Source organism: Guillardia theta, assembly GCF_000315625.1.
Source record: "Guillardia theta CCMP2712 unplaced genomic scaffold GUITHscaffold_1, whole genome shotgun sequence".
Classification (NCBI taxonomy): Eukaryota; class Cryptophyceae; order Pyrenomonadales; family Geminigeraceae; genus Guillardia; species Guillardia theta.
The window spans coordinates 670159-696608 of NW_005434673.1; the positions used below are offsets into that span (position 1 = coordinate 670159).

At 49.4% G+C, this 26450-nt stretch overlaps 9 protein-coding genes across 9 annotated transcripts; 7 read left to right on the forward strand and 2 right to left on the reverse strand.

Annotated features, from left to right (window-relative positions):
- Window positions 1-83: 83 nt before the first annotated feature.
- Window positions 84-6392, reverse strand: GUITHDRAFT_99110 (hypothetical protein; the record flags this gene model as incomplete). Its single annotated transcript, XM_005842254.1, has 8 exons — window positions 84-2148; window positions 2196-5260; window positions 5318-5385; window positions 5430-5658; window positions 5703-5795; window positions 5939-6013; window positions 6058-6261; window positions 6318-6392. 8 exons carry the CDS (start codon window positions 6390-6392, stop codon window positions 84-86), a joined length of 5874 nt encoding a protein of 1957 aa, XP_005842311.1.
- A 1668-nt stretch (window positions 6393-8060) lies between these two features.
- On the forward strand, window positions 8061-8763 carry GUITHDRAFT_99111 (hypothetical protein; the record flags this gene model as incomplete). Its single annotated transcript, XM_005842255.1, has 8 exons — window positions 8061-8111; window positions 8161-8204; window positions 8261-8306; window positions 8353-8406; window positions 8454-8494; window positions 8539-8587; window positions 8637-8693; window positions 8737-8763. The coding sequence occupies 8 exons, from the start codon at window positions 8061-8063 to the stop codon at window positions 8761-8763; spliced, it is 369 nt and encodes a 122-aa protein (XP_005842312.1).
- A 61-nt stretch (window positions 8764-8824) lies between these two features.
- Window positions 8825-9652, reverse strand: GUITHDRAFT_99112 (hypothetical protein; the record flags this gene model as incomplete). Its single annotated transcript, XM_005842256.1, has 1 exon — window positions 8825-9652. One exon carries the CDS (start codon window positions 9650-9652, stop codon window positions 8825-8827), a length of 828 nt encoding a protein of 275 aa, XP_005842313.1.
- Window positions 9653-13701: 4049 nt separating this feature from the next.
- On the forward strand, window positions 13702-14912 carry GUITHDRAFT_99115 (hypothetical protein; the record flags this gene model as incomplete). Its single annotated transcript, XM_005842257.1, has 2 exons — window positions 13702-14714; window positions 14870-14912. 2 exons carry the CDS (start codon window positions 13702-13704, stop codon window positions 14910-14912), a joined length of 1056 nt encoding a protein of 351 aa, XP_005842314.1.
- Window positions 14913-15558: 646 nt separating this feature from the next.
- On the forward strand, window positions 15559-16336 carry GUITHDRAFT_99116 (hypothetical protein; the record flags this gene model as incomplete). The annotated part of the gene is made up of 2 exons (XM_005842258.1): window positions 15559-16139; window positions 16189-16336. 2 exons carry the CDS (start codon window positions 15559-15561, stop codon window positions 16334-16336), a joined length of 729 nt encoding a protein of 242 aa, XP_005842315.1.
- Window positions 16337-17845: 1509 nt separating this feature from the next.
- GUITHDRAFT_99117 (hypothetical protein) lies at window positions 17846-18378 on the forward strand (the record flags this gene model as incomplete). The annotated part of the gene is made up of 2 exons (XM_005842259.1): window positions 17846-18196; window positions 18250-18378. 2 exons carry the CDS (start codon window positions 17846-17848, stop codon window positions 18376-18378), a joined length of 480 nt encoding a protein of 159 aa, XP_005842316.1.
- Window positions 18379-19164: 786 nt separating this feature from the next.
- On the forward strand, window positions 19165-20255 carry GUITHDRAFT_99118 (hypothetical protein; the record flags this gene model as incomplete). The annotated part of the gene is made up of 2 exons (XM_005842260.1): window positions 19165-19401; window positions 19719-20255. 2 exons carry the CDS (start codon window positions 19165-19167, stop codon window positions 20253-20255), a joined length of 774 nt encoding a protein of 257 aa, XP_005842317.1.
- A 144-nt stretch (window positions 20256-20399) lies between these two features.
- Window positions 20400-21305, forward strand: GUITHDRAFT_131559 (hypothetical protein; the record flags this gene model as incomplete). The annotated part of the gene is made up of 3 exons (XM_005842261.1): window positions 20400-20619; window positions 20689-20771; window positions 21063-21305. 3 exons carry the CDS (start codon window positions 20400-20402, stop codon window positions 21303-21305), a joined length of 546 nt encoding a protein of 181 aa, XP_005842318.1.
- Window positions 21306-21959: 654 nt separating this feature from the next.
- Window positions 21960-24355, forward strand: GUITHDRAFT_99120 (hypothetical protein; the record flags this gene model as incomplete). Its single annotated transcript, XM_005842262.1, has 2 exons — window positions 21960-24173; window positions 24227-24355. The coding sequence occupies 2 exons, from the start codon at window positions 21960-21962 to the stop codon at window positions 24353-24355; spliced, it is 2343 nt and encodes a 780-aa protein (XP_005842319.1).
- Window positions 24356-26450: the final 2095 nt, after the last annotated feature.

Here is a 26450-nt window from a genome sequence, read left to right on the forward strand (position 1 = left end):
AGGAGGAGATTCAGCAGCCGGAACAGATCATTGTAATTTACACCTTTCTTTTTGTACAAACACAGTGAATGTCTAATCTCCCGTCACTTTGTCTCGATCAGCGGCTTGTACTTGTTCACCCAAGCTATAAGCTGCGCACATTTCTTTTCTGCAGTCAGCAGCATGTCGGTCTTCTCCACAATCTGCTTCTGCAATTCCAACTGCTCGATCTTACTCCTTTCCCTCTCTTCTTCCACTTCCCCAACCCGCAGGCGTATCTCGCTCTCGAACTTCTCCCGCATGCTTTTCATCGCCTGAACCCTCATGAGAAATCTCTGAACCCCAACCTTCATTGACTTGGCGTCTTTGTGGTGGCTGCAGAGGCTGTACATGACAAATCGTAACCTCTCACTTCTCATCCTCTTCTCGAAGAATCGGACGCACGAGGCCTGCCTCTCCAGGATCTCCTCCTCGCATGTTGGCTTGAGCGACAGTCGGGTCAGGCTTGTCTCCGACACTCGAATCCTTGCGGCTTCGCCCACCAGCGACTTGATCTCCTCTACCAGGTGACTCAGCAGCGCCACTTGATGTTGCCTTCCCCTCCCATCTGCCTGAGGCGCTTGAGACATCTCCACTTCAGTGTATTCGGGATTTTGGTCGAATGAGTTGACATGACTTGACGTTTTCTCGCCATTTCCTTCTGATCTCTCGATCTCTTGCAACTGTTTGTTGTAATGGATGTTCTCTCGCATTTCGCGAATGACTTGTTGTTGCATGTTCACTGTTTCTGTCAGCGTTGCATTTTCTTCGAGAGCCTCAGCTAACTTTGAGTTGAAGGCTCCCTTGACCTCGACTGAGTTGGACTTCACTGTCGAATTCCCCAAGTTCGTCTTGAGCGCATCAAGTTCGTCCTGCAGGGCCTGCACTTGTAGCTCCTTCGCCTTCATGTCTCTGCGAAGCTTCTCCTCAAGCATCTTACTCGACTGCAGCCGTTCACTCGCATTCGTTGACAGAGCATTCGCCTCTGCTATCTTCCCATGCAACTTTGCCAGTTCGTTCCCCTTTGCCAAGAGCAAGGCGTCGTAATCTTCGACACGCTTGTACAGGATTGAAAGCTCCTCATTTGACTCTGAGTTGCGAGACTTCAAGCCTTGGATCTTCTGTAGCTGATCTTGAATGATGTACCGCTTCTCTTTCATATCAAGCTCTGACTGCACCAGCTGGGCATGAAGAGATTTCTTTTCTTCCACCAGTTTTTTGAGAACGAATGCCTGATAGTTTTCATATTCTGAAATCTCTTGTTTTAACGTATGAACAGCAATCTTGCTTTCATTTATGATGGAAGTTTCATCGATGAGGAGTTGGTTTGCACCTTTTACAGTTTGCAACATCTCAAGCTCTAGACTTCTGAGTCGATCATTTTGCGTTTCAGACTCATGCAATGATTTTTGATAATCTTTCAAGTTCTGTTCACATCGATCCAGATCATAATTCTTGGATTCAAGCTCTGATTTCAGCTGCATCAATTCGCCATGGTTGAATTCAACTTCTTCTCTCAATGCCCTGCACTCTTTCTCCAGTTGCAAACACATCTCTTGCCTTTCAAGCTTCTCCTCTTTCTCATCTTGAAGTTGCGATTCGATATCCATGCATGAGAGTTTTATTCTCTCCTTCTCAGCGTACAAGATGTCGTAAGCCTTCTTCCATTCCATCACCTGCATCAAACAAGCGTTAAGCGCCTCGCTTGTTTTCTGTTTCTCTTGCTCTAAACTGGTGACCACCCTCTTCAACTCAGCCAGCTTCTGCGTTGTTTCGCTTCTCTCAACTTCAAGCAGCAGCTTCTCGTTCACCAGATGGCTGTACTCTGAGCAGATCTCTTGGACTTCCTCCTTGATTTCTGACACTCCCTGCCAGGCTGAGCACCCCAAAGCGCCAGCGCGCAAGCGGTTCCAAGCGAGATGAGCTTGTTGTCTAGTGCAGGCGGCGAGGGAGAGAGCCAAGGAGTCTAAGGTTCCATCCAACGAGACCTCCAAGCTCAAGAGCTCCTCATGCTCCTCCTCGGCTAGTCGGTGCAAGTCTTCCGCCAGGGCATCCTTGTCCTTGAGCAGGCGATGCATCGCGTTCCACTCGTCTTTCATTCGGCTCATGGCAGAAGAAGCCTCCGTCACCCTGCATGGATCACGTTACGACACGTCCATCGACATGCTCTACCATACCTCAGCTCCAGAAATTGCACAGTGTGATCTCGAAGGCGAGTCGCTTCCAACATATGACACTGTTGCACCGTGGCATCAAAAAAGAGGTTCCTAGAGGCCTCAAGATCGGCTTGAATCTTGCTCTTTTGACTTTGACTGTTGTCTAATTCATTTCTGATGTTCTTGATTCGATCTTTCAGGTACAGATTTTCTTTTTCTAGCTTCTTACTTCGAACGTCGGCACATTCCAGTCTCTGTCCCAGAGTGTCGTTTGCTTCAGTGACTGTCTTGGCCATTGCATCAAGCTGCTGCTTCAGTTGTTTGCAGTCTTCCTCCAACATGGATCGCTTTTCTTTCGCTTCCATCAACGCTTCATCATTTCTGGCTGCATCAATCAAGAGCTTCTCAACCTGCGAAGTCAGCTGCATGTTCTGAGTTTTTTCTTCTCGGACGCTTGATTGTAAACGAGAGATTTCCAGCCTTGATAGATCAAGATCATCTTGCAGAGCCTTACAATCCTCATTCATCCTGGACAAGTTTTCAGACGACTCCTGGAGAAGAGACTTCTTGGTCGCCAGCTCTTGATTTGCGGATTGTAACTTTGAAGTCAACCCCGCGATTTCTTCTGCCAGCACTTGCTTCTCAGCCTTCATCTTCTCGGTCTGTTTCTGAAGCTCTTCTTCGGATTTCTGAGACGATTCAAACAACTTTTTGACCCTGGCTGCTTCCATGTCAAGTTGGGCTTTCGTACTCTCGAGCTCAGCTTGGACGGTTTCGAGTTTGGAGCAGATGGAATCTGAGCCTTGTCTGCTTTCATCCAGCTCTTCTTGAAGGTTGAGGATTATGCTCTTGCCCTGCTCCTTCTCTCTTGACAACTTTTCGATTTCAAGTGTTTGTTTCTCGATGACGCTGAGAAAATGCGAATTTTTTGCACATTGCTTCAGGTATAAATCCTTTGCATCGGAAATCTTTGCATGAACATTGGTCGCAAACAACTCAAAATTCTCAAGATATTCTTTGATTTGCAAATTCCAACGATTGGTGTCATTGATTTTCATCTCCTTTTCAGATTTGATTTGAAGATTCTCAGCTTTCAAACTTTGCAGATCCGGCAGAATCATTGACAAATATGTCGATGATTTTCCGATGTGCCCATCCAGTGTGTCAGCATAAGCTTGCAGCAATTTCTGCTGCTCAAATTCAAAGTGTTCCTGCTTTTTCAAACCATTTGCAGCGTTCCCAACATCTTGTAAACACAAGACAATTTCCTTGATGACGCCTTGCAGGGCTTGTGCGGATGATATTCTGAATTTCTTGAGTTCCTCTACTTTTCTTTCAAATTCAATGGAATTTCTTTCCTTCTCTTCTTTCAGTTTGTGAACAAGCTCATTCAATGCATCATTTTGAAGCTTCACATTTTGATACTCCCGGCTGCTCTTTTCATACATGCTAGCAAGCTTCCTGCGTTCCAATGAAAACTCGAAGTTCAACACTTGTAGCTTGTTGCTCAAGTCCTCCTCAGCGTCCTTCGGCTCCAAGTCCTTGCTAGTGCTCATCTGGGAGATCTGATCGAGCAACTGCAGTTTCTCTGAGTCACAGGTAGCAAGCTTCGAAATCAACTCCTGAACTTGCAGGTTGAGACCTGTAATCTTATCGTCCTTTTCCTTGATCTTTTCCTTCAGGGCATCTTTTCCTGTTTGTGAGGATTCAGCAATCACGTTCAGAGAAAACATCTGTCCTGCGAGGTGTTTAGCGAAGTGCTTCCAACTTCGCAGTTGAATATCAAAAGATTGATTCACTTCTGTCAGTCTCATTAAATCTGAATGTGATTCACAACTCTCCTGAACCAACTTAGCACAATTTTCCTTGCTTCCTGACGACTGGTCAAAACCATCGGAGACTTGGCTTGTCAGCATGTTTGTCAAACTATCCACATGCCTCTCGAGCTTAGAATATTCGAATTGTTTTCTGCTATATTTGGAAAGTAAAGAGGTGAGGTGAGTCTCGAAAGACAAGAGAAGCTTCTCAAGTGATGATTGCATGTCGACACCATCCACTAGGTTCTGCAGGAAATCTTTCTCACTTCTCAAGGTTGTCAGAGAAGACGTCAAGGAATCGAGAGCTGCCATTCTCGTCAAAGTTTCGCTTTCATGCTGTCGTTGCAAGCTTGAAACCTTGTCTTTCCACAGCTGAATCTCCTCGCGCGCATGGCTGACGTCAGGATGGGAACAAGGATGTTTCATATGGTTCTGCAAGAACTTAACTACCCACATGCACTTTTCTATCGGGTTGACATTGTTGAAGCTTTCGTCCAAAAGCTTTTCAAAGTTCTCACGACGTTCGCTCGCCAAGTCCAGGGAGTCAACAAGTCTTTGCATGCTTGAAAGGAGAGCATTGGCTTTCAGCAACTGTCTCTTGAGATTCATGTTTTCATGTTCGGCACTTTCGAGCTTGTGCGAAACAATTTTCAACGAGTTGCTGGCGTTAGAGTTGTCACCTGAATGTCTTCTTGTCTCTAGATCTTCCAAACGTTTCTCAAGAAAATCACGATCAAGCTGAGTCGTCATGCGACTTTGAATTTGACAAGTCCAGCTGTCCATCTCCTCCGTTGTGATGGATAGCTGGAGGGAGACATCGTCAAGCTCTAGGCTGATGCTCCCGACCTCTTGAAGGAGCTGCTCAGTCAATGTTCGAGCCTGAGCCAATGCTTCGCTGCCAAGTCTGTCGCGGGTAGCGGCGGCAAGGAGCGAATCTCTTTCTCGCGTGAGAGCATCCAACTTTGTTATGAGCCTCGTCTCCTTGCCTTGCAGTCGCTTGACAGACTCGGACAAGAAGCTCGATCGCATCGCTTCCTCGTCCAACGAGGCCTGCAGAGTCTCGAGCTCTCGCTCAAGGTTGCCAGACTCCTTCTTGCGATGGAAGCATGCTTCGCGGCACCACATCGACAAGACCTTTGACAGCCATCTCTTAACCTTCTGCTGTGAATCTCTCCAAATCTTTTCTTGCAACAAATTTTGCAACAGAGTTTTGAATTTCCATGAGTTCAAACATTTCAAGTTGGACAGGTGATCATGATACTTGACTACCTGTTGAAATGAAAAATCTCTCCACTTCTGAGCTTTTTTCTGTGCTTCCCTACTCACAGACTCAAGCGCAAAAACTTGATTGTGGAGCTCAGAGGTCTGATGTGTGTTACTATCTTGAGAATCATCTGGTTTCAAATTCATTCACACACGTGACAGAGAATAAAGATACCTTTGTCTTGATATCTTGTGACCTGCAATTCCTGTTGCAATTGGATCATCTTGCGCTCCAACCTCTCTTGTTCTCGCCTCCTCAGTTCTCTCTCAGATTCAGCCTCGAGTAGCCTTTGAGCTAGATGAGCAGCTTGAGACTTCTCGCTTTCAAGCATGTTTTGAAAATGCTCGTGCTGCTTGTGGAGGTCTTCTTCAAGAGAAATCACCTTGGTTCTCTCATGCTCGATCTGCACTACCATGAGTTCATGATCCTGTGCTCGCCTCATCCCACCTGTCGCTTCAAGACTTGATATGCTTCACCCCGTGCATTCACACACAGATTTCCCTTCCATTCATCAAAGACAAACTTCATAGAAAAGAGCATCTGCAAGTGTTTTTTCATGTCATAGACATGCAGACTTAAGTTTTCTATGATGATAGGATCTGAGGACGTTCTTGTCTGTTTGTATCAAGGATTACTCGAGATTGAACGTGCAGATTATCAAGCACCTCAGATCGAGAGGCAACCGCTTGAAGCTTTTCGTGAAGCTCGGTGTTTTCTGACTTCAACGCAGCCATCTTGTTTTCAAACATCTCTACCATCTGCAGCAAATCTTAACTTCGGTCTTATTCAAAACCATGGGAACCTGCTCAAACTCTTTCATTTCTTCTTGTTCCTTTTCATACTGATTTTGTAGCCTTGCCAACTCTTCTTCTAGTTGCATCTCTCTCTTTGGATTTCTATTCTGCACGTCGTTTTCCATGCGCGTTATTGTCTCATACGCTCGCTTGAGCTCAACTTTCAATTCATCGTTCTCCCTCTCTAGCTCTTCGCATTTCAGCCAGATATTCTGTATAGGATAAGGGAATCATTGGTTTGCTACAAAGATTCAGGGAATCGTTATACCTTCTCTTCTGGCATAGAATTCTCTTTCAGTCGTGGATATTCGTTCTCATTCCAGTCCTCGGAAGTGTCCTGCATGGCTGATTTCTGTAAGATCCTTGACATGAGGGTACTAGGCAGCGTCGATGCTCTATCATCAGAACTTGCATCTCTTGGGTGAAACGGAACATCATTTTCGTTAGGACGTCTCGTTCTAGCTATCGTGCCAACGAAGGTCGACCGCTGATGCAACACAAGATCGTTGCCATCTCTGATGATCTTTGACTCGGGGCCAGCTGGTCTCCTGGTGTACTTGGAAGGCACCACAGGCAGGATGGTGTGGCTCCTCTCCTTCCCTGCCGCGCTCCCATGCGTTCGCTTCATCGCTTGCCCCCCTCACCGACGCTCTTGCTTTAGCATTTCGTTCCTCCAACGGCTCCGAGGGTTAACAGGCCCTTGCAGGACCGGGTCAACAAGGATCATTCTTCAACGGTAGTGTCAGTCACCGCCGGCCCGGCCCGCGAGTGACCGCGCCGCCCGGGCCGGCCACGGGGCACCTGAATCCAAAGTTCGTGCCCCGGCCCGGAATAGCCGCAAGGCGTAGCTGAAAAAGACCAGATCACTTGCTGTCCTCATGAGGTATTAGGGTATGATTCTGAGGCAGCTTTTTATTCCTATTACCAAGAAGATTGAGGAAACCTGTAGAACCGTCGCATGTGGGAGCATTGCTGGAGCAACGCGACAGAGGATCGATGAGGAATGGCGCAGAGGGCAGAGAGAAGAGAGAAGAGAGAAGAGAGAAGAGAGAAGAGAGAAGAGAGAAGAGAGAAGAGAGAAGAGAGAAGAGGGCAGAGGGCAGAGAGCGGTCTGAGTAATGCTGAAGAACTTCTGACGATCGTGACATTTGCAGTGAGCTAGTGATGAATAGTTCATCCAAGATTGGCGACGCGCATAGGAGGAAGAAGAAAATCACACCGAGACAGGTGTCTGCAAGAATATTCTCGATTCAATCTTGATCACCGTGATCCTTCCTGTTTGAAATGATGAAGTAATAGATTTTTTTAGTTTGGTCGACGAATTGCCGTAGTCTGCGCATGCATTCTGATAGCATTGAACGTGTATCGCGTTTGGTTGAAGTATCGGATAAATGAATATCGCAAAAATTCTGGTCTGTTAAGTATCTTTTCAATTACTTCTCTGAGGATTAATAGAATCATCGACTCCACGTGTAAAGACAAGCAAGAACGTGACATGTGCTGCTCGTCAAAATGACCTAGTTCAGAGTATCACGATTCTTTCCGGTGCCGCGATGCTGATACTTGGTGCAGATTGCTCACCTGTGCGATGTGGGCGAGTGATTCAGGAGGGTTTCATCACTCGGGAAGAGTGTGGCAAGATTATAGGTGACTGATGGTGGGAGACTATCCCAAGTCCTGATGCAACAACAGAACTTGCTGAATTTGGTATGAAACATGGTGGAGGCGCTGGTGGAGCAACCATACTTGACTTTCCCAGTGGAGCGCTTTCTCGTGGAAATCAATTCATCAATCTCCATCAGGTCCATGGAAGCCGTGAGAAACGAAAGTGCTTACTCATACAGCAAGCTACTGTCCAGCAAGGGACAGAAATTGCCTCAAGAAGGTACGAGACTTTTGAAAGAAGTTATTCACCGAGTGAGAAGCACACGTCAGTCAGTGCAAAATTTACTGAACAACAATACCTTAGATCCGGCAGGAGATTTCTAACCATTTCGGTGTGAGTTCGATCATGGGGACAACTCCGCGTTTCGTTTCAAGGATGGATCAGAAGCCTGCACAGGTGAACGCTTGTCAATGAACACGCCTGAGGGGATGACTCATCACTAAAGAACATGCATGACGAATACTGGCATGAGCACGTGGACGCGAATCAGTAAGAAGGGCCCCAAGGGTGGAGTATGCAAAGAGGAAGGATGATTCAACGCACAGATATCCGGGGTTCGAGTACACAGCATTAATCTACCTCAACGACCAGGTGAGGCTCGACACATGGAAAACTGAAAGCTAAGCTATGAAATGAGGGGCTTGACTACACGGGGGGACTGTTCTCGTTCATCGACGAGGACATCGCCAAGGTATCTTATCCCTTGTCTTTTCTCTTCGGATCGACATGCAAAAATAGGGGCAGGCAAAGGTCGAGACCATCAGCCCTAAATGTGGAAAGTGAGCAGAAGCCTTTGAGTTTCATAGATATGACCATGCTCCAGGCTGGTCTACTTCACTTCTGGTCCAGAGAACGTGCATAGAGTGCACAAGGTACGAACCTCCTCAGCGAAGTACAATGTGCACTGAACCATGAATGCAGGTTGAATCGGGGCTCCGATATGCACTGACGATTGCCTTCACCTGCGACAAGAGCAAGGTGAGCGCGTTGGTATTCGTTGGAGTGTGTGAAGAAGCTTCAGGAGCTTTCGGGGGAGTGGAACGCGTAACTAGAGCTTGACAGTACATTGCACGAGTTATTAATTTGTCAGAATCTATCTGCACCGAATTTTACGATGATGGAAGGAAAATCTCTGCGAGTCTGCATAAAGTAAGAATAGATGTTTTGCTCTGATCTTCGTCGCTTATCGATGAATGTCTGGCGATGTGACTAGTGAAGCTGTCACATTTGTCTTGCACACACTGCACTTCCGAAGATGGGTTTTGGTCCTTAGGAACACTGTCAGTATTCTGTAAGTGCTTCTTAGACTCCGAATCTTGCTCATGTGGGATTTTCATCGGAGGGAGAAGACATTGGCTGACATTCGGCAAGCTCGTGTTGTGTACAAGATTCTTGAGATCGGCCATTGAAGAACTGATGGCACTGAATTCTTGGACTCCATCGTTTTGATTCATCTCAGTCCACCGCTTACTCCATTCAGCATTGATGGAACGAAGAGTGTCGATCAGCACATCCCATTTACAGCACAACGAGTAGGCTGCATGGCGCTCTTGGAGCCTTCGATGCCCCTCTTCCAAGGCTGCGAGATCTGCTGCAACATCTGGGTTTCTCCATCTGCGGCCGCGAAACATGCACATGCCAGCACCTGTGGGGTCTTCAGAGATGCGTACAGCCTTCCTGTTACGAAATCTCTCAAAGGACCCCGATTTCTCCAGAGCTCGAAGCATCTCTGCTTCGCTGATGGCTTTTCTGTTTGCTGTGTACTCTCCGCCTCGCCTTACCACTGCCGGAACGCATCGACTGAGAGCACCAAAGGGGCCACTAGCACCATGTCGAGCGATAAAAGAACGTGAGCTAGCTCCCTCCTTTGTTGTGACCATCTGCGCGAACTCCAACGCCAACAGCTGGTTCTCTGTGGATGCACGGGGACGAGGCATGCTTTCTGTTCTGTGACAGCCGCTAAAGGTATGCCCACGATCGCCGAGAGGTACGCAGAAGCAGGAGGAAGTATGCCGAGCAAACTGAGAGAGGTTTTCTGGAGGGGGCCGATGGATGATGTAAAGATGATGCAGTGAATGTTGAAGTGCAATGCCGTTGCGGCGACCGCAGAAGAGAACTGCTCAAGCTTGGATTGAACCGAGAAGCAGAGGAATCCTTCAACAGGGAGGCAGACGGTTGAAGAGAGGTCGACTGCTGCAGGGAAGACGGGGCGTGAGAGAATGATCTGCCAGGAGCGACGCAGTTAGTTCCACGTCCTCACCATCACGACTGTGGCCCCAGTGGCCGAATGTTGACGGGCAGCGGTTGATCTAGGGGGTGGGGGTTATCATGCCAAGGGTACAGGTACGAAAGGAGCTACCTCACCCCTTATCTGAAATCTAATTTCAGGGGTGATAGAGCAGAAGGTGGTCATATTATGGGGGTACCTCAAGAAACGTGGTGGTACCTGATGAGGGGTTATAAATTTGATGTATTTTGAGTGGATCCCCTTCATCAACTAGAGCCACACGAGATGGTGGGGTGGGACACTGGGGGGTACGGTAGTGTGGTGTACTACCCGTTCATTATAGGGAATGTCGCACTCCACCACCGGGGGTCCGACCATCGGTGCTGAGTGATCACTCAGTGGCATGAAGTGGTCCCAGGTAGGGGCCATATCACAGTACGTTCTATGCTAGTAGCACCCGGTAGGTTGACCGTAGCTGTGGCTTAGGAAGCCTAGGACCTCAGGAAGTACCGGGTGGGAGGGCATAAGACGACGACCCTAGAGTCACGGTTGGGTCCGACTTGCTGCCTCTTCGTCTCCAACAGTCACCGACAGTCACGTGCCCGAAGCCGCCGGCCCGCCGCCGCCGCCGGGACCGTCGATACCCGGTGGCCCGGGGCCCGGTGACTGGCAACGACTAGCAAACTTGATCACCGCCAGGGGCCCCTCAGGACGAGGGCCTACGGTTTTGAGGTGACGCCGCAAGTTTGCCGCGCCCGGCCGCCGGGCGGCAAAGCGGCTCACTGGCCGCCCCGCTCATCAGGGCCGGGCCGTTACGCACAGCGGCGGCACGGTAATACGGCCCATAGCCGGACCCGGGCCCCGGGCCCCGGGCCCCCGCTACACGCACTGCCGGCGGCACTGCGGCACACCGTGCAATCGGCGTGACTTGAGAACATTTCAAGCGGCTGGGCCGCGACTGTGACTCAGGCTCTTCAAGCAATGTCCGATGATGCGCCGGATGTTTCCTCGCCATGTCCATGCTCGTGCTGCGCTCACGCCCCGCCGCCGAGTCAGCAGCGTGATATCCTCACCTTGCACAGCCGCAGGACGTACTCGCTCAAGTTGCAGGATAGGGCACCATCTTCGCTCATTTTCCTGAGCGGGACCTGCTTTGTTTTGCTTGAGGCACATTTTACCTTCTGCCAGTAAATCTTCCTTCCCATCCTCATGGCCGCAAAAAGATGGGGGATATTCACATCCCTGGGATCCGAGATCAAGGGTCTGAGCAGTACGAGGGCTTGATGGCGGATGTGACGTTGGTCCACCCCTATATTGGTGTTTGTGCAGCTTCTCGCTGTGCGCTGTGTGCAAGCAGGTTTAGCTTGTTCCTGCTTTGTTTTGCTTGAGGCACTTTTTACCTTCTGCCAGTAAATCTTCCGTCTTGGTAGCTCTGCCAACCTGAACAAGTGGGGGCCGGGAGGTCAACCTCGACGCCCTCCATGTTGCAGCGTTGGAGAAGATTCGCAAACATCGCGCTGCATATGCAATGACTACTCCTCCTTCAAGTCGCGCTTGGGCTGGCGCTGCCGCGTCTGGTTGCCAGCAGTGCTGGTTCTTTTCGGGCTTGTGTTTTGTGTGTGATTGTGCAGCTTCTCGCTGTGCGCTGTGTGCCTGGAGGTTTAGCTTGTTCCTGCTTTGTTTTGCTTGAGGCACTTTTTACCTTCTGCCAGTAAATCCGTAGCTCACCGCGTTCATCCCTCTTGCCATCTCGACGGACGGTTCTCTGCATGCTGACACCCTCCGCTTCATCTCAGTATCCGTCCATCACTGTGACGTCGGGTGCCTCCGGAGAGCTCGACACCACTGGAATGCTTGCTCAGCGCCTCACCATGCAGCTGACGCTGGAGGCGCTCTTGTCTGGTGCGAGGCGCATGACGCCCTTGCGGGCGCAAGCACTTCTCGAGCCAGAGGACAGCTCCTCCTCGGACTTTGTCGAGTCGCCCGAGGGGGAGTCTTCGCCGGAGGTCTCCGACTCCGATGGGGGAAACACTTCGAGTGGCCCCGACCCGTCTCCGTCCCTCACTGTGACGTCGGGTGCCTCCGGAGAGCTCGACACCACTGGGGTGCTTGCTGCTGGTCCGAGCACGCCTGCTTCCTCCCCGGCCGGGCATCGGTCGGGTCCCGCCGGTCCGCTTGGGCATTGCCGCGGCGTCGCCGCCGTCACGGGCGGCTCCCGCTGACTCGGCTACCGCTGACTCGGAGGCTAGCCTGTGGCGAGGAGGACTACCTCGAGCGGTACCGTGTTCCTGTGTCCAGCCTCCCTCCGTCCGCCCAGTGCCCCAGGCGGACCCCCCGGCGGGCAACGCCGGCTCCTTGTCGGCGGCTGCCCTTTCTCCGTCCGCGACCGCCAGCTTTGTGGCGGCAGCGGACGTCTCGACTGACAGTGGTCAGTCGGCTGCCTCCGGGTATCGCGTCTAAGGGATTTTCTTCCTCCTGCATGCTCCTGCTGCTTGTGACAGTATCCACCCCCTGCTCCTCCATATCGCAGAGCTTTTTCCCTCTGTTCCGAAGTTCGAGTCTTGGCCTATGCTGACAACGTCGTGCTTGTCGGTCCACTCGAGGATGCCGTTGCAGCTACGTCCGCTATGAAGAAGTACATGTTAGCTGATCTGAAGCTAGAGATTCAACCTCGCGAGTCGAAAGTTTACATTCCCTCCTGGCATCAACACCCTGATCTCTCGCAGCTGAAGAAGAGCCTTAAGCGCCGTCTCAAGACTCAACTTCTTCACTTCGAGGTCGTCACTGGCGGGATTACACTTGGCGGCCTGCCTATCGGCACGGATGGATTTCATGCTAGTCAGCTCCGAGCGAAGGTCTCTACCCTCAACGAAGAGCTCTCGAAGCTCGGGCTCGTCCAGCATGGCTTCATGTTCAAGACGCTGGTGAGGGCGAGCCATCTCCAGAAGCTGCGCTTCTTCCTCCAGGGGTCATCTCCGTTTCTCCCGCGGGTCCAATCACAGATTCGTCGCTTTGACCTCTCTGTCCACCTGGCGCTTGAGAAATACCACCGCTGGCCTTCCTCGCAGTACCTCGCCGCGCATCCCGACCTGCTAGAGTTTGCGAGGTTCAAGCGGGAGCTTCCGCATAGTCGGCTTTGTTTTGCTTGAGGCACTTTTTACCTTCTGCCAGTAAATCCTCTACTATACGGCTATCGCTCGCTTCCTCGCTTGGTACTCTGACCAGCCGATGTCACGGACGCTGCCCTCTCCTCATAGCCTGGACGTTCACTGCTCGAGATCTCTCCGTGCCCAGAAGCATCCTCTGGTCGGACCTTCTTCGTTGAGGCGCACGACTTCGTTCATAATGCTGGAGCGATCCTCTACCGTCGTGTCAAGGCTCCTGCACCGGCTGCAGATGGCGCGGCGATCCCACCTGCCCCGGCTGATGACGGAGGACGCCCCCCGGCATCTGTGGTACACATCCCTGGTTTGCGCGCTCTCGTCGACTCGTCTCATGAGCACTTCATTCCTCCGCCTGCGCAGCGAAATGTGACCCCTCTTGTCATGCGCGTCTTCCCTCGCCATGTGCATGCTCGCGCTGCGCTGACCGATCAGCAGCGTGATATCCTCACCTTGCACAGCCGCAGGACACACTCGCTCAAGTCGCAGGATAGGGTCTTGCAGTCTACCATCTTCGCTCATTTTCCTGAGCGAGACCTGAGCCACTCTCCGATGCGAGTCTCGAGCTACTACCCCCTCAAGGCCTTCCCGCACCGCTATGCTCAGATGCTCGACTGCTATCTCCATGGCATCCCTCCGTTGCTGCACATCAGAATGTGATGGATGTCAGCGCGAGCTCGATCCCTCCGTTGCTGCACATCATCTCCAGACCTGCAAACGCCGATCCTCCAAGCTTCCCACGGCGCATGACAACCTTACTCGTACGATTCGGTCGATGCTGAACGAAGCTGGTCTTCAGAGCGTCATCGATACAGTGGGGGATCCTCGTTCTCGACGGCAGGTACCCTCCCATCCTGACGTGACGTTGGTCCACCCTTACATTGGTAGCTCTGCCGACCTGACCAAGTGGGGGGAGGTCAACCTCGACGCCCTCCATGTTGCAGCGTCTGAGAAGATTCGCAAACATCGCGCTGCATATGCCATGACTACTCCTCCTCGAGCGTTCATCCCTCTTGCCATCTCGACGGACGGTACCCTGCATCCTGACACCCTCCGCTTCATCTGGTATCTCGCGGACATCATTGCTCAGCGCTCGATGCCTCTTGAGGATGCGGCGTTTGGTCGGCACTTCGTGCCTGATGACGGACCTGCTGCTGAGGTCTTGGCTCGCAAACGCGCCGCCACCTATCAGCGCCTCACCATGCAGCTGACGCTGGAAGCGCTCTTGTCTGGTGCGAGGCGCATGACGCCCTTGCGGGCGCAAGCACTTCTCGAGCCAGAGGACAGCTCCTCCTCGGACTTTGTCGAGTCGCCCGAGGAGTCTTCGCCGGAGGTCTCCGACTCCGATGGGGGAAACCCTTCGAGTGGCGCCGACGATCGGCGCGGAGCTGGCGAGGCGTCTCCGTCCCTCACTGTGACGTCGGGTGCCTCCGGAGAGCTCGACACCACTGGGGTGCTTGCTGCTGGTCCGAGCTCGCCTGCTTCCTCCCCGGCATCGGTCGGGTCACGCCGGTCCTTGGGCATTGCTGCGGCGTCGCCGCCGTCACGGGCGGCTCCCGCTGACTCGGCTACCGCTGACTCGGAGGCTAGCGAGGAGGACTACCTCGAGCGGTACCGTGTTCCTGTGTCCAGCCTCCCTCCGTCCGCTGCCGGGCGGCCCCAGGCGGACCCCCGGGCAGCGCCGGCTCCTTGTCGGCGGCTGCCCTTTCTCCGTCCGCGGCCGCCAGCTTTGTGGCGGCAGCGGACGTCTCGACTGACAGTTACAGTGGTCAGTCGGCTGCCTCCGGGTATCGCGTCTGGGAGGCATAGGATTGCGGCATAGGATTTACTGGCAGAAGGTAAAAAGTGCCGCGTCTAAGGGATTTTCTTCCTCCTATACCCCTCCTGCATGCTCCTGCTGCTTGTTGCATGATTGCCTGACCCTTAGGCTGCTTGTCTGCGCGGCTTCGCGCTTGGGCTGGCGATGCCGCGTCTGGGTGCCAGCAGTGCTGGTTCTTTTCGGGCTTGTGTTTTGTGTGTGATTGTGCAGCTTCTCGCTGTGCGCTGTGTGCCTGGAGGTTTAGCTTGTTCCTGCTTTGTTTTGCTTGAGGCACTTTTTACCTTCTGCCAGTAAATCCATTAGTGCCCTTAGTGCCCTCATTACTTTGATGGGAGCATCACTGAAGGCGCAAGCTTGCCCTCTTGCGAGCATCTCCGTTTGTTCGCCTCCTACCTCTCCAGCTACTATGGAGACTCTGCTGACCTTCGACTCTTTCACAAAAGTCAGTCAGCCTCCGTTCAGTGTACCTCGGGCGTCTGTCAGGGCGATGTCCCCTCCAGCGTATTTTTCTGCCACAGTATCCACCCCCTGCTCCTCCATATCGCAGAGCTTTTTCCCTCTGTTCGAGTCTTGGCCTATGCTGACAACGTCGTGCTTGTCGGTCCACTCGAGGATGCCGTTGCAGCTACGTCCGCTATGAAGAAGTACATGTTAGCTGATCTGAAGCTAGAGATTCAACCTCGCGAGTCGAAAGTTTACATTCCCTCCTGGCATCAACACCCTGATCTCTCGCAGCTGAAGAAGAGCCTTAAGCGCCGTCTCAAGACTCAACTTCTTCACTTCGAGGTCGTCACTGGCGGGATTACACTTGGCGGCCTGCCTATCGGCACGGATGGATTTCATGCTAGTCAGCTCCGAGCGAAGGTCTCTACCCTCAACGAAGAGCTCTCGAAGCTCGGGCTCGTCCAGCATGGCTTCATGTTCAAGACGCTGGTGAGGGCGAGCCATCTCCAGAAGCTGCGCTTCTTCCTCCAGGGGTCATCTCCGTTTCTCCCGCGGGTCCAATCACAGATTCGTCGCTTTGACCTCTCTGTCCACCTGGCGCTTGAGAAATACCACCGCTGGCCTTCCTCGCAGTACCTCGCCGCGCATCCCGACCTGCTAGAGTTTGCGAGGTTCAAGCGGGAGCTTCCGCATAGTCGAGGAGGGGACGAGTTCACGCCCTCTGAGGGTCTACACCCCGCTGTTTACTGGGGCATAGGATTTACTGGCAGAAGGTAAAAAGTGCCTCAAGCAAAACAAAGCAGGAACAAGCTGAACCGGCAGGCACACAGTCCACAGCGAGAAGCTGCACAAACACACACAAAACACAAGCCCGAAAAGAACCAGCACTGCTGGCACCCAGACGCGGCAGCGCCAGCCCAAGCGCGAAGCCGCGCAGACAAGCAGCCTAAGGGTCAAGCAATCAGTGTAAACCAAGACGACTTACGTGTTTTGCGAGGCGGCAATGTAGCGTGTGGGACGAAGAGGGGGCTTTCCTAGCCGTCTTGCTAAGGTCCTCTCATGTCTGGATGCTTGGGTTTCACATCCTAGCATACAGTCTATCTCTCATGTGCTCCTCAATTCTGGTTTTATGTGCATTAAACTCGGTCTTGAGTAAAAACTGTCTTGTTACAACTAAGGTCGATGTGATATCTGCGTGACTTTGGACTAGTACAAGTCTAACAAACTTGTATTCCGTCGGTTATGAGCCTCGAAACTAAACCCTAAACCCTCTCTTCAATCAGGCCCTCTCTCTAGCCGCAAGTTGTTTAGGCCTCTCATCTCAGCCTCAATTTGTTTGATTGATCTTCGAATAGGAAAAACAAGCCTTTCCCAGCCAGATTGGTCGGTCGAATATCTGCTTAACCGTGTGGAAACGCACTTGAAGCTGATTCGATTCTTATTTTTCTTGATCTTTGAGTAGGATCAAATGGAACTACCAGGAGATCTGGCGGAAGTTTTCATGTCACATGCCGTTCACTTTCAGGCCTTTCGTTAATTTGGCACTTAAATTTTTCGGTAGGGTCTTTTTTTTTAGTAGGCGTGCAACGAGTTAGAGACCCCACTTCATAGTACCCAAGAGTTTTAGTTTATTTCAACAATCCTCTTTACAAGTTGTTTTAACGGTAGTTACAACGGTACCGACACATACCCTATGGTACTACTTTCAGTACCAGTTGCAATCCTCCTTGCCTTGACGGACCGTTGAATAGCGGCGCAATCGGGGCGGCCACCGTCGTCAAGGGCTGCCTCATCGCTCGGCATTGCCAAAAGGAGGAGCCTCGGAGATTGGAGCAAGAGAACAAGGTGATCCTCTTCATTCGCATGTTCTGTGCACTTTGAATTACTACACCACGTTGAAGGTTTAGACATGTCATTCAATCTGGTACCATGTCATGGTGAAATTTCGAAGTGGAATCATCCGAAATTGGAAAGGAAGAATGTCAACTTCTTTAACACTAGAAAACAAACTAAGAGTTTCTTCCGTCTCAACATCGATCTGCACAAGATTAGGACTACGGTAGTATGGTTAACTGCCACGGTTTCGCAAACGTGGGAAGCCCTTCTTGAAACCCCGGATGAAAAGGTCAGTGCAGTTGGACCATCAGTACATCACTCTTACAGAACAGAGAATCAAGTTCCTGTGCCTTTCAAGGATGAACCCTACATGTTAGAACCAACAGGCTGGATCAGGTTCGTTATATTTCGAGGGCGCACTGACAGTCACCTTGAAACGAAATTAGAGGACGCAATACACATGCATCTCTTTCAAGTTCGAAAGAATGGTACGATTGTGCACGTTTCACACAGAGATTTGGAGGCATCCAGATTGAACGCGACTTTACTCAGACATTAATTTACTTTGAAGGAGCTGCCACAACAACTGAGTGAAGTGTGCTCGAACCGAGAATTTCGAAAAGTTCCACCGGGATACAATGACATGGTTGAGAAGATCAAAGTGATCCGTCAAGAGATTGAAAGGCGAAATGTTCAATTTGAACGTTTCAGAAAGAATTTTATGGAAGATATCAAGGAGATTCAAGGAAATATCCAGGCAATCAACCAAGACCAAGAGATCGAAGCTCAGGACAAGCAGTTTGAAGCAGAGATCCAGGCAATCAACCAAGACCAAGAGATCGAAGCTCAGGACAAGCAGTTTGAAGCAGAGATCCAGGCAATCAACCAAGACCAAGAGATCGAAGCTCAGGACAAGCAGTTTGAAGCAGAGATCCAGGCAATCGACCAAGACCAAGAGATCGAAGCTCAGGACACCGACAATCAAGCAGTCAAGGTAAGGAAATTGATGATGTGTCAGTGTAATATATTGATTCTTTGATTTTACAGAAAAAGACAATGAAACGGAGAGTTGGTGGCATCGAAATCGACAACATTAGAACTGAAGGAAAGAGACTGCGCGTTGCCACTCCAGCCATGCAGGCATGGAGGGAGAAAATTCTGAAGAAGAGGAATTGATTTGTGTGTGTGTTTTAGTATCTGTGAATCAGGATACTGTGTGGGTGTTCTATGTGATACTCTGTGTGTGATTTTGATAAGTAAACTACTTTAACAACCTAAAGTGTTTGCATCAAGAACATGTATCCAAAGCTATGTGAAACGATATAAAAAACGAGCGTGAAAACGCGTATCTAAGAAGGAGAGTGGGAAGGAGTTTCATTCACTGACAGAGCCGCTGATGCTTTCATGAGCGTTGATGTGTTGCACCGGTTGTGAAGTGTATGATAAACGCAACGCTTCAAAAAATTTGCATGGGGAAAAGCAATTGTTGAGTACACAAAATCACTCAATGAGCGGCTCGTACTTAGCTTGTATGCCGTAAAAGCACTCAGGGAGCGTCTGGTACTTAGTTTGTATGCGTAAAAGCACTCAGGAGATGAACGGTTCGTATTTAGTTTGTGAGTGAATGCGGGTGTTATATGCCTGTTCCTTATAATAAGATCTACGAGAAAGAGTCGTACTGGATTGATTCGCCGGTTGCCCCGTTCTGGTTTGTGTTTGTATGGACTTCGATGTGGATTGCAGCTGTTATGAGTTCGATCTGGGTACAGAGACAGATCAAAAAACGGATCTAGTGAAGTGAAAGCGTGAAGTTTTTAAGTAAAGGCTTGAAATGATGCAGCTTCACCCTAAATCGTAAACCCTAAAGCCCTGATTTTAGGGTTTTGTAAAAAAGGGTTTTGATTTGGAACGGGGAGGGAGGAGGGAAGGGAGGGAGGGAGAGTATAAGATTGATACAGTAGTATGCAATCGTCGGATGAAACACGGAAGCTGTTGGATGAGCAAACAAGTCAGTCTGGTGAAGCACAGCAGGAGTTTATAGCGTGGGAAAAGAATATTTCGACTGTCCGGATGGGACTTATCGTCGTCACGCTTGTTTTACTGAGTGTTCAGTTCTTGTTGCTGCAGTTTGGCGAAAGTATCGCGCTACTTTGCGCAGCGCAAGTTGGGCTTAGAGTGCATAAGCCGCCGCGGACAGTGGTGAGTATAACGACGTTTGGTAAGCGGATATTCTACATGACTCCCTGTCTGGATAGCGTTTTCAGTCAGTCACAGAAGGCTGATCGGGTTATCATTTCCATTCCTAAGGCATACAGGAAGAAAGAGAACACATCATGCACACTGTCGGATTGTGATTTGGATACGATTCAACGAGACTCAACGCTTCAACGAGACTCAACGCGATGTGAACACATCATGCACACTGTCGGATTGTGATTTGGATACGATTCAACGAGACTCAACGCTTCAACGAGACTCAACGCGATGTGTTTGAATTCCCTAAGCTCACGGTGCAGTTTCTTGATAAGGACTGGGGTCCTGCGACCAAGGTTCTAGGTGCTTTGCTGCTGGAGCATGACCCGAATACCGTGATTATAACGCTCGATGATGACATATTCTACAACAAGCGTACAGTCGAATGGCTCGCTACTCACATTGATGACAAGGATATGGCGCTTTCGTTTGGTTGCGAGATGTGGAACAACCAGCACAGCAACTTCAAGTCGTTCACGACTTACTCCTTCTCCAACATATTTGTCACCACTCCGCGTGTTTGCAACGGCTGGCTAGTTGGTTGGACGGCTGTAGCTCATCGTGTTAGCAATTTCGGAGAGGATGTCTGGATGTATCTGGATAGACTCCCTCGGGGATGTTTCTATAATGATGATATCTGGATGTCTGGATATGTTGGCAGACGGGGTATACGTAAGGTCTATGCTCCCTGGGTGGTTTATCATGCGCATCATCGTCGCGATAAGGACTTGAGCCTGAGCACCATCGAAGGCACCCGCGAGCGGAACGCTTTCCCGTGTGCGGTTGACTTTTTCGGTTGACTTTTTCTGTTGAATTGTTCGGATAGCTAGAATAAAGAATTGGAAGAAAAAAAGGGTTTGATTGAGCAGGTTGAAGAGGGGAGTAGCTCTACGGAGTAGCTCTACGGAGTAGCTCTACGGAGTAGCGAGTTGTAGTAGTGAGTTATGGTTGACTTTGTGGAGGAGCTTCGCGGTATCATGTGCTCGAGCTCGCTGGTGAATGATCTGGATAAGAGTGTGTTGGAGAAGTGCGAGTGTGGATGCAGCTATGATCATTTCAAGGATTACTGCTGCAACAAGGGGTTTGAAGTGATTGGGGACGACACTCAGTACAAGCGTTACTTCTCGCAGTGTAAGGAGAATGCTGAGAAAGTGGGCGATCAAGGTGCACGGGAGCATGATGCAGGTTGTGAACGAGGTGAAGTCGATCCATCAGCTTGTTGATAATTTGCAGACGCAAGGGAAGGACAAGATTCACAAGCTTTGTATCGAGGTGATGGCGAGCTCAGCTCCTCCTGTGCGGAAGCGGAATGGCTGGTACATGTGCTCTATCTCTGGCACGCGGAGCGATTCGTGCATTGAAGTCGGGCGTAAAGGGAAGGAAGGGTCTTGTATTCTTATCCACCAGAAGTTCACGCCGTTTGTGCTCTGCATGTGGTTTGCGTGTAAGATCGGCCGTCTCCATCATTTGTCTTCTCTTGTAATTGTCCTTATGCATGCAGGCACAATACTTTGCCGGAACAAAGGCAACGAGTACGAAACGTAAACTTTGGAGGCATTTTTTTTATTATCAGCTCTAAGCTTAGCCTATAGATATGCCTATATCAGTCTCGTGATGTGATGCGGGCGCGGGGGCGGGTAGAGTGGGACAACCTTCGGCATCGGAATCGGGGTCATTACACCATCGCCGTTCTCATCCACACCGACATGCATGAACCGCTGCTCGGGGTCTTGAAGGGGTATGACGTTCTCCGGGATCATATTCACGGTCATATTCACGATGGGGAGTTCGATATCTTCATCGAAATCATCATACTCATCGGATTCTTCCATATCTTCGTTTTCGGATGACTCTTCAGACCCGGATTCGTTACTGTAAAATGGCTCTTCACCCTGCTCAACTGGGGCAGGCCCGGGATTCATCGAGCGGTTGATTAAGCTGCCCCTATACTCGAAAGGAATATAAGGAAACATAAATCTAGGTGTATAAGTTTCATTTGCAAGGGCTCTTGCGAGCTCTGCGGCCACCGCGGCGCCATCCCCTCCGTTCCCGCTCGTAGAAGTTCGCGCCATGCTTTTCCTCTGCCCGTCCGTTTCGCGCCAAATCTTATAATAGTCTTTTAAAGTACCGTTAAAGGTCACGGGGCGCTGTCAGCATGGTCACGTACAGTCAAACCGACCACCCCTTATTTTCATAGTCAATAAAAGTGATATTTTAAATCTATGGGGTACTGTCAGCCATTGCACGTCAACCACCCCCTACCACCCCCTGTTTTGACCATTTGAAATCTTTTTGGGTGTATGGGTGGGGTAGGTGTCGGAATTTAAATTTACTTATATATGACCACCCCCATGGGTTAAGCTTTTACTACCCCTTATCCTACCAGTCATCACCGCCAATGAGTATGGTGGGGGTGGTAATGCGTCCCCCTGTTCCCCCTTACTTAAACGCCGCGGCAAACCTCTGGAGTCCATTTGCCACGCGCCACGGCACCAAGGTTGGAAATGAGCGCCGTAGGGGATGTCGGGGCGGTTAAGTATAACCTCGATGGTTTCATTCTTGATGATATGTTCCTGAAGAATATGTCGGAACTTTATGAAGGTATTCTGAAGCCAATTGCAGATATCAATTTCGAGGAACAGTACAGTATCGTGAAGTATCTGGTTAACGAATTGTCTCAGAAGAGAAAAAATGCATCAGATAACAAGGTAGATGACGACAAGTACATGGCAGCTACCATTGCCTTCGAGATGATCCAATATGTAATCGATACGTGTGACTACAAGTTGGGTGAACGAATGAAGGATTTGAAGTACAGGAGGGATGAAAAATCGGTCAGTGAGCTTGACAAACTGAAAAATTTGAAGTTCAACCTCAAATACGTCAACAAGAAGGGGTTTGTTGCTTACCAATGCAACGAAAAGTTGGAGGTCATCTATCACAAAGACCAAGAATCAAGGAATACGTTTTGTTTCCTGAATGATTTCATGTTCGCTATGATGGAACTAAGAGAACACGACGACCTACAGTATAATCCTGTTTGTGGAAATGGGAATGAGTATGATAGGTCTGAATGGGAACACATGCTGGTATGCAACGAATGTTTCAATGCCAACATCAAGAAGGTTTTGGCTTTCATGAAGAAGATCATTGGTCAAGCGTACAGTAAGATCATGGAATTTCCACTGGAACAGATAAGGTTTTACCTGAAGTTGTTTGATGTTTTCATCATCCCTTGCAAAACTCTCTTGGAATGTTACAATTTCAAATCTGGGAAGTTTTCTTCTTTTGAGTTTATGAACTTCAAGAGCTTCTACTACAATATCATGCAACATCATGATAATCCCACTCAATTGGAATGTCTTCAATGTCATGAATACTTCAGCATTATGGGTATCTACGACATTCTCTTTCTTGATACTGCCAAAAAAAGCAACGATTACAGGATGCTCAGGAATGAAATCATAGGGAAGAATGATGAGATGAAACAGCTTGTGGATGAATTGCCATCATACAAAGCAATCATAGATCAGTGGGAATCGAAGAAGATCAAGTATGACGTCTGCAGTCTTTTCGAACATTTCAACACTGTGAAAGATATTTTATGCGTTCACGGAGGTATGAATGATTTGTTCACCAGACAAGCATTCCAGGAGCTTTGTTTGCCTATCCTGAGGTCTTTGGATGCAGTGTTGAATGGAAACAAGGACACGTTGCAAACATCTCTGAAAGATGTGTATGATCCGGTCATTGCGAACATTGTAGCGTGCATTGATGGCAAGTGTATCCAAGAACACATTAAGACCATTGAGAAGCTCAGAGATGAAGGAGTGCAGTCTTTAATCATGAAGGAGTGTGGTCAGGAGACTAAAGGATTCATGTACCAGTTTAATGAGCCGGAGTTCGTTGAAGTGTACGATTTGGTTAGAGCCATCATCAAGCTCAACGAGGATTATCACAGTGGGTTCAACCAGTTCGTTTGCTGTGACCAAGGCACTGGCAAGAATGGTGAATTGGTGGCCGAGTACAAGATGATTCATCCTCTGATGCCTTTGTTGCACTTCAGATTCAAACTGGATGAGTTTGATTGGGTGGGCCTCTTGAAGAACGTCATGTCTACAAGCGCCGAGTTCTTTTCTGTCTGGAAGGAACAATTGAAGGCACAAACGGGTTCCATTCCTATGATGATGGATATTGTGATGTATCCGATTAAGTTCTTGATGACCTTCATGCACTCAATCGTGGAGCCTGAGCTGGATAGCAAGTACACCGATGAAATGGAAAAGTATGTTTGTGCGATCCAGACTTTTTTGAATGATGTCCATTCAATCATTGAATTTCGAAAAGTTCCACCGGGATACAATGACATGGTTGAGAAGATCAAAGTGATCCGTCAAGAGATTGAAAGGCGAAATGTTCAATTTGAACGTTTCAGAAAGAATTTTATGGAAGATATCAAGGAGATTCAAGGAAATATCCAGGCAATCAACCAAGACCAAGAGATCGAAGCTCAGGACAAGCAGTTTGAAGCAGAGATCCAGGCAATCAACCAAGACCAAGAGATCGAAGCTCAGGACAAGCAGTTTGAAGCAGAGATCCAGGCAATCAACCAAGACCAAGAGATCGAAGCTCAGGACAAGCAGTTTGAAGCAGAGATCCAGGCAATCGACCAAGACCAAGAGATCGAAGCTCAGGACACCGACAATCAAGCAGTCAAGGTAAGGAAATTGATGATGTGTCAGTGTAATATATTGATTCTTTGATTTTACAGAAAAAGACAATGAAACGGAGAGTTGGTGGCATCGAAATCGACAACATTAGAACTGAAGGAAAGAGACTGCGCGTTGCCACTCCAGCCATGCAGGCATGGAGGGAGAAAATTCTGAAGAAGAGGAATTGATTTGTGTGTGTGTTTTAGTATCTGTGAATCAGGATACTGTGTGGGTGTTCTATGTGATACTCTGTGTGTGATTTTGATAAGTAAACTACTTTAACAACCTAAAGTGTTTGCATCAAGAACATGTATCCAAAGCTATGTGAAACGATATAAAAAACGAGCGTGAAAACGCGTATCTAAGAAGGAGAGTGGGAAGGAGTTTCATTCACTGACAGAGCCGCTGATGCTTTCATGAGCGTTGATGTGTTGCACCGGTTGTGAAGTGTATGATAAACGCAACGCTTCAAAAAATTTGCATGGGGAAAAGCAATTGTTGAGTACACAAAATCACTCAATGAGCGGCTCGTACTTAGCTTGTATGCCGTAAAAGCAGCTTGTATGCCGTAAAAGCACTCAGGGAGCGTCTGGTACTTAGTTTGTATGCGTAAAAGCACTCAGGAGATGAACGGTTCGTATTTAGTTTGTGAGTGAATGCATAGTCTCTTCCCTGAAGTTAATGTCGGTGCTCGATGCACGACATGTTCAATAGTCAGGCTAGTTGAATGCCATATTTCTCGTAGCGGTAGAAATGTACCCACATGCCCTGACAACATCATGCTGTGCAAACAGAAAGACTGCAGCAGTCTCTTTTCGAGGCAGGGCGTCTTTCGCCGCCTGCTGCGGGAGCAGCCGTCCCGTCTCCTGCAGACCCTCCCGGTATCTGCAGGCATCGATGACAACAAGGAAACAGACTGAGAGTCACAGTGTAGTCCTCTACCTCCTCCTCTGTCTCCATCGTCCCTACCTCACAGGGGATCAGGTCGTCTTCTTTGGCCCTTCCTGCCTTCATCCCATGGCCAGCGTAGAAGAGGACGACTAGCCTCCTCAGCTCTTGGTGCCAGCCTAGTCGCATCCCTGATAGCGTTTTCCAGCTTGCACGTACTTGTCCGCTCTAGTATGCAGAGGCCGAACACCCGGGGCGGCTCCAGGAACAGAATCTCCTGATGGAGAGGAGACTGCAGGAAGCCCGTTCCTCTAGCGCACAGTGACGGGATGCTGTTGAGGAAGAAACGTCATGCGACATAAATGACTAGAGGATGCGCATAACAGTGAGTATTCATAACAGTGAGCATTGAGGGATTTCTCTGTGGATTCAAATATCCTCTGTGAGGAGATACTACGGATACGAAGGGGGTAGGGTGGTGGAGGGGGGAACTTCTGTACCAGGAAACCTCTCTTTTGTACCAATATGTTTTCATACAGTACAATCTATACTACCATGTATGTGATGGGTAAAACTAAAATTGCAGTACCTCTAAAACCAACTGGCGGGGGAAGGGTTCCACGCCAGAGAAATTCAAATCACCCCACCCCGCTTTTGTCCAGTCTCTCTACCCCCCCCTTTGATCGGTGAAAACAGGGGGTAGTCAACAGGGAGTGTATATACGGACCCCATGTGAACCCCCAAAAAAGTAGAAAAAAAAAGACCAGATTTGCTAGGGGCTGCATATGGGTTTGTGAACCGTGCATGTGGAGCTAGGGCTGTGGCATGCATAACTGGAGCTACTTCTGGATCGGCGAACAAGGTACTACTGCACAACAATCTTCAAATGCCTTGAAACGGATGTTTCAAATCTCGCGGCAGCAATCTCTGGTCACAAGTTCTTTACGGTTCAAAATTTATCTTTTGGTCTTCAAATGCCGGCGGGCACGCTCTCTCTCTCTCTCTCTCTCTGTTATCTGAACTCCGAAGTTCTCTCCTCAGACTCTCTTATCTTATCCTCCTTCTCTCGTCATTGCATCAGCTCGCCAGGCATCTCCCTTATCTCTGCACTGCACATCTAATAGCCCTGCATGAAAATCTTCTTCAGAATGGACAATCCTTGAATCGTTATTGCCCACTCAGCATGACTGTGAACTTGACGTTGTATCATCGTATCTTGACTTGGATCTGCTGACATTCTTGTTTGCGTGACTTTCTGACGTCCGATGTACGATTCCAGGAAGTCGGGGGGAGGATGGAACGTATGCCAGCCGTGCCAGTCAGATAGCGCCGAGTTAACAAAAACTCTCCTGTAAACCAAGACGACTTACGTGTTCAAGGCGGCAATGTAGTACG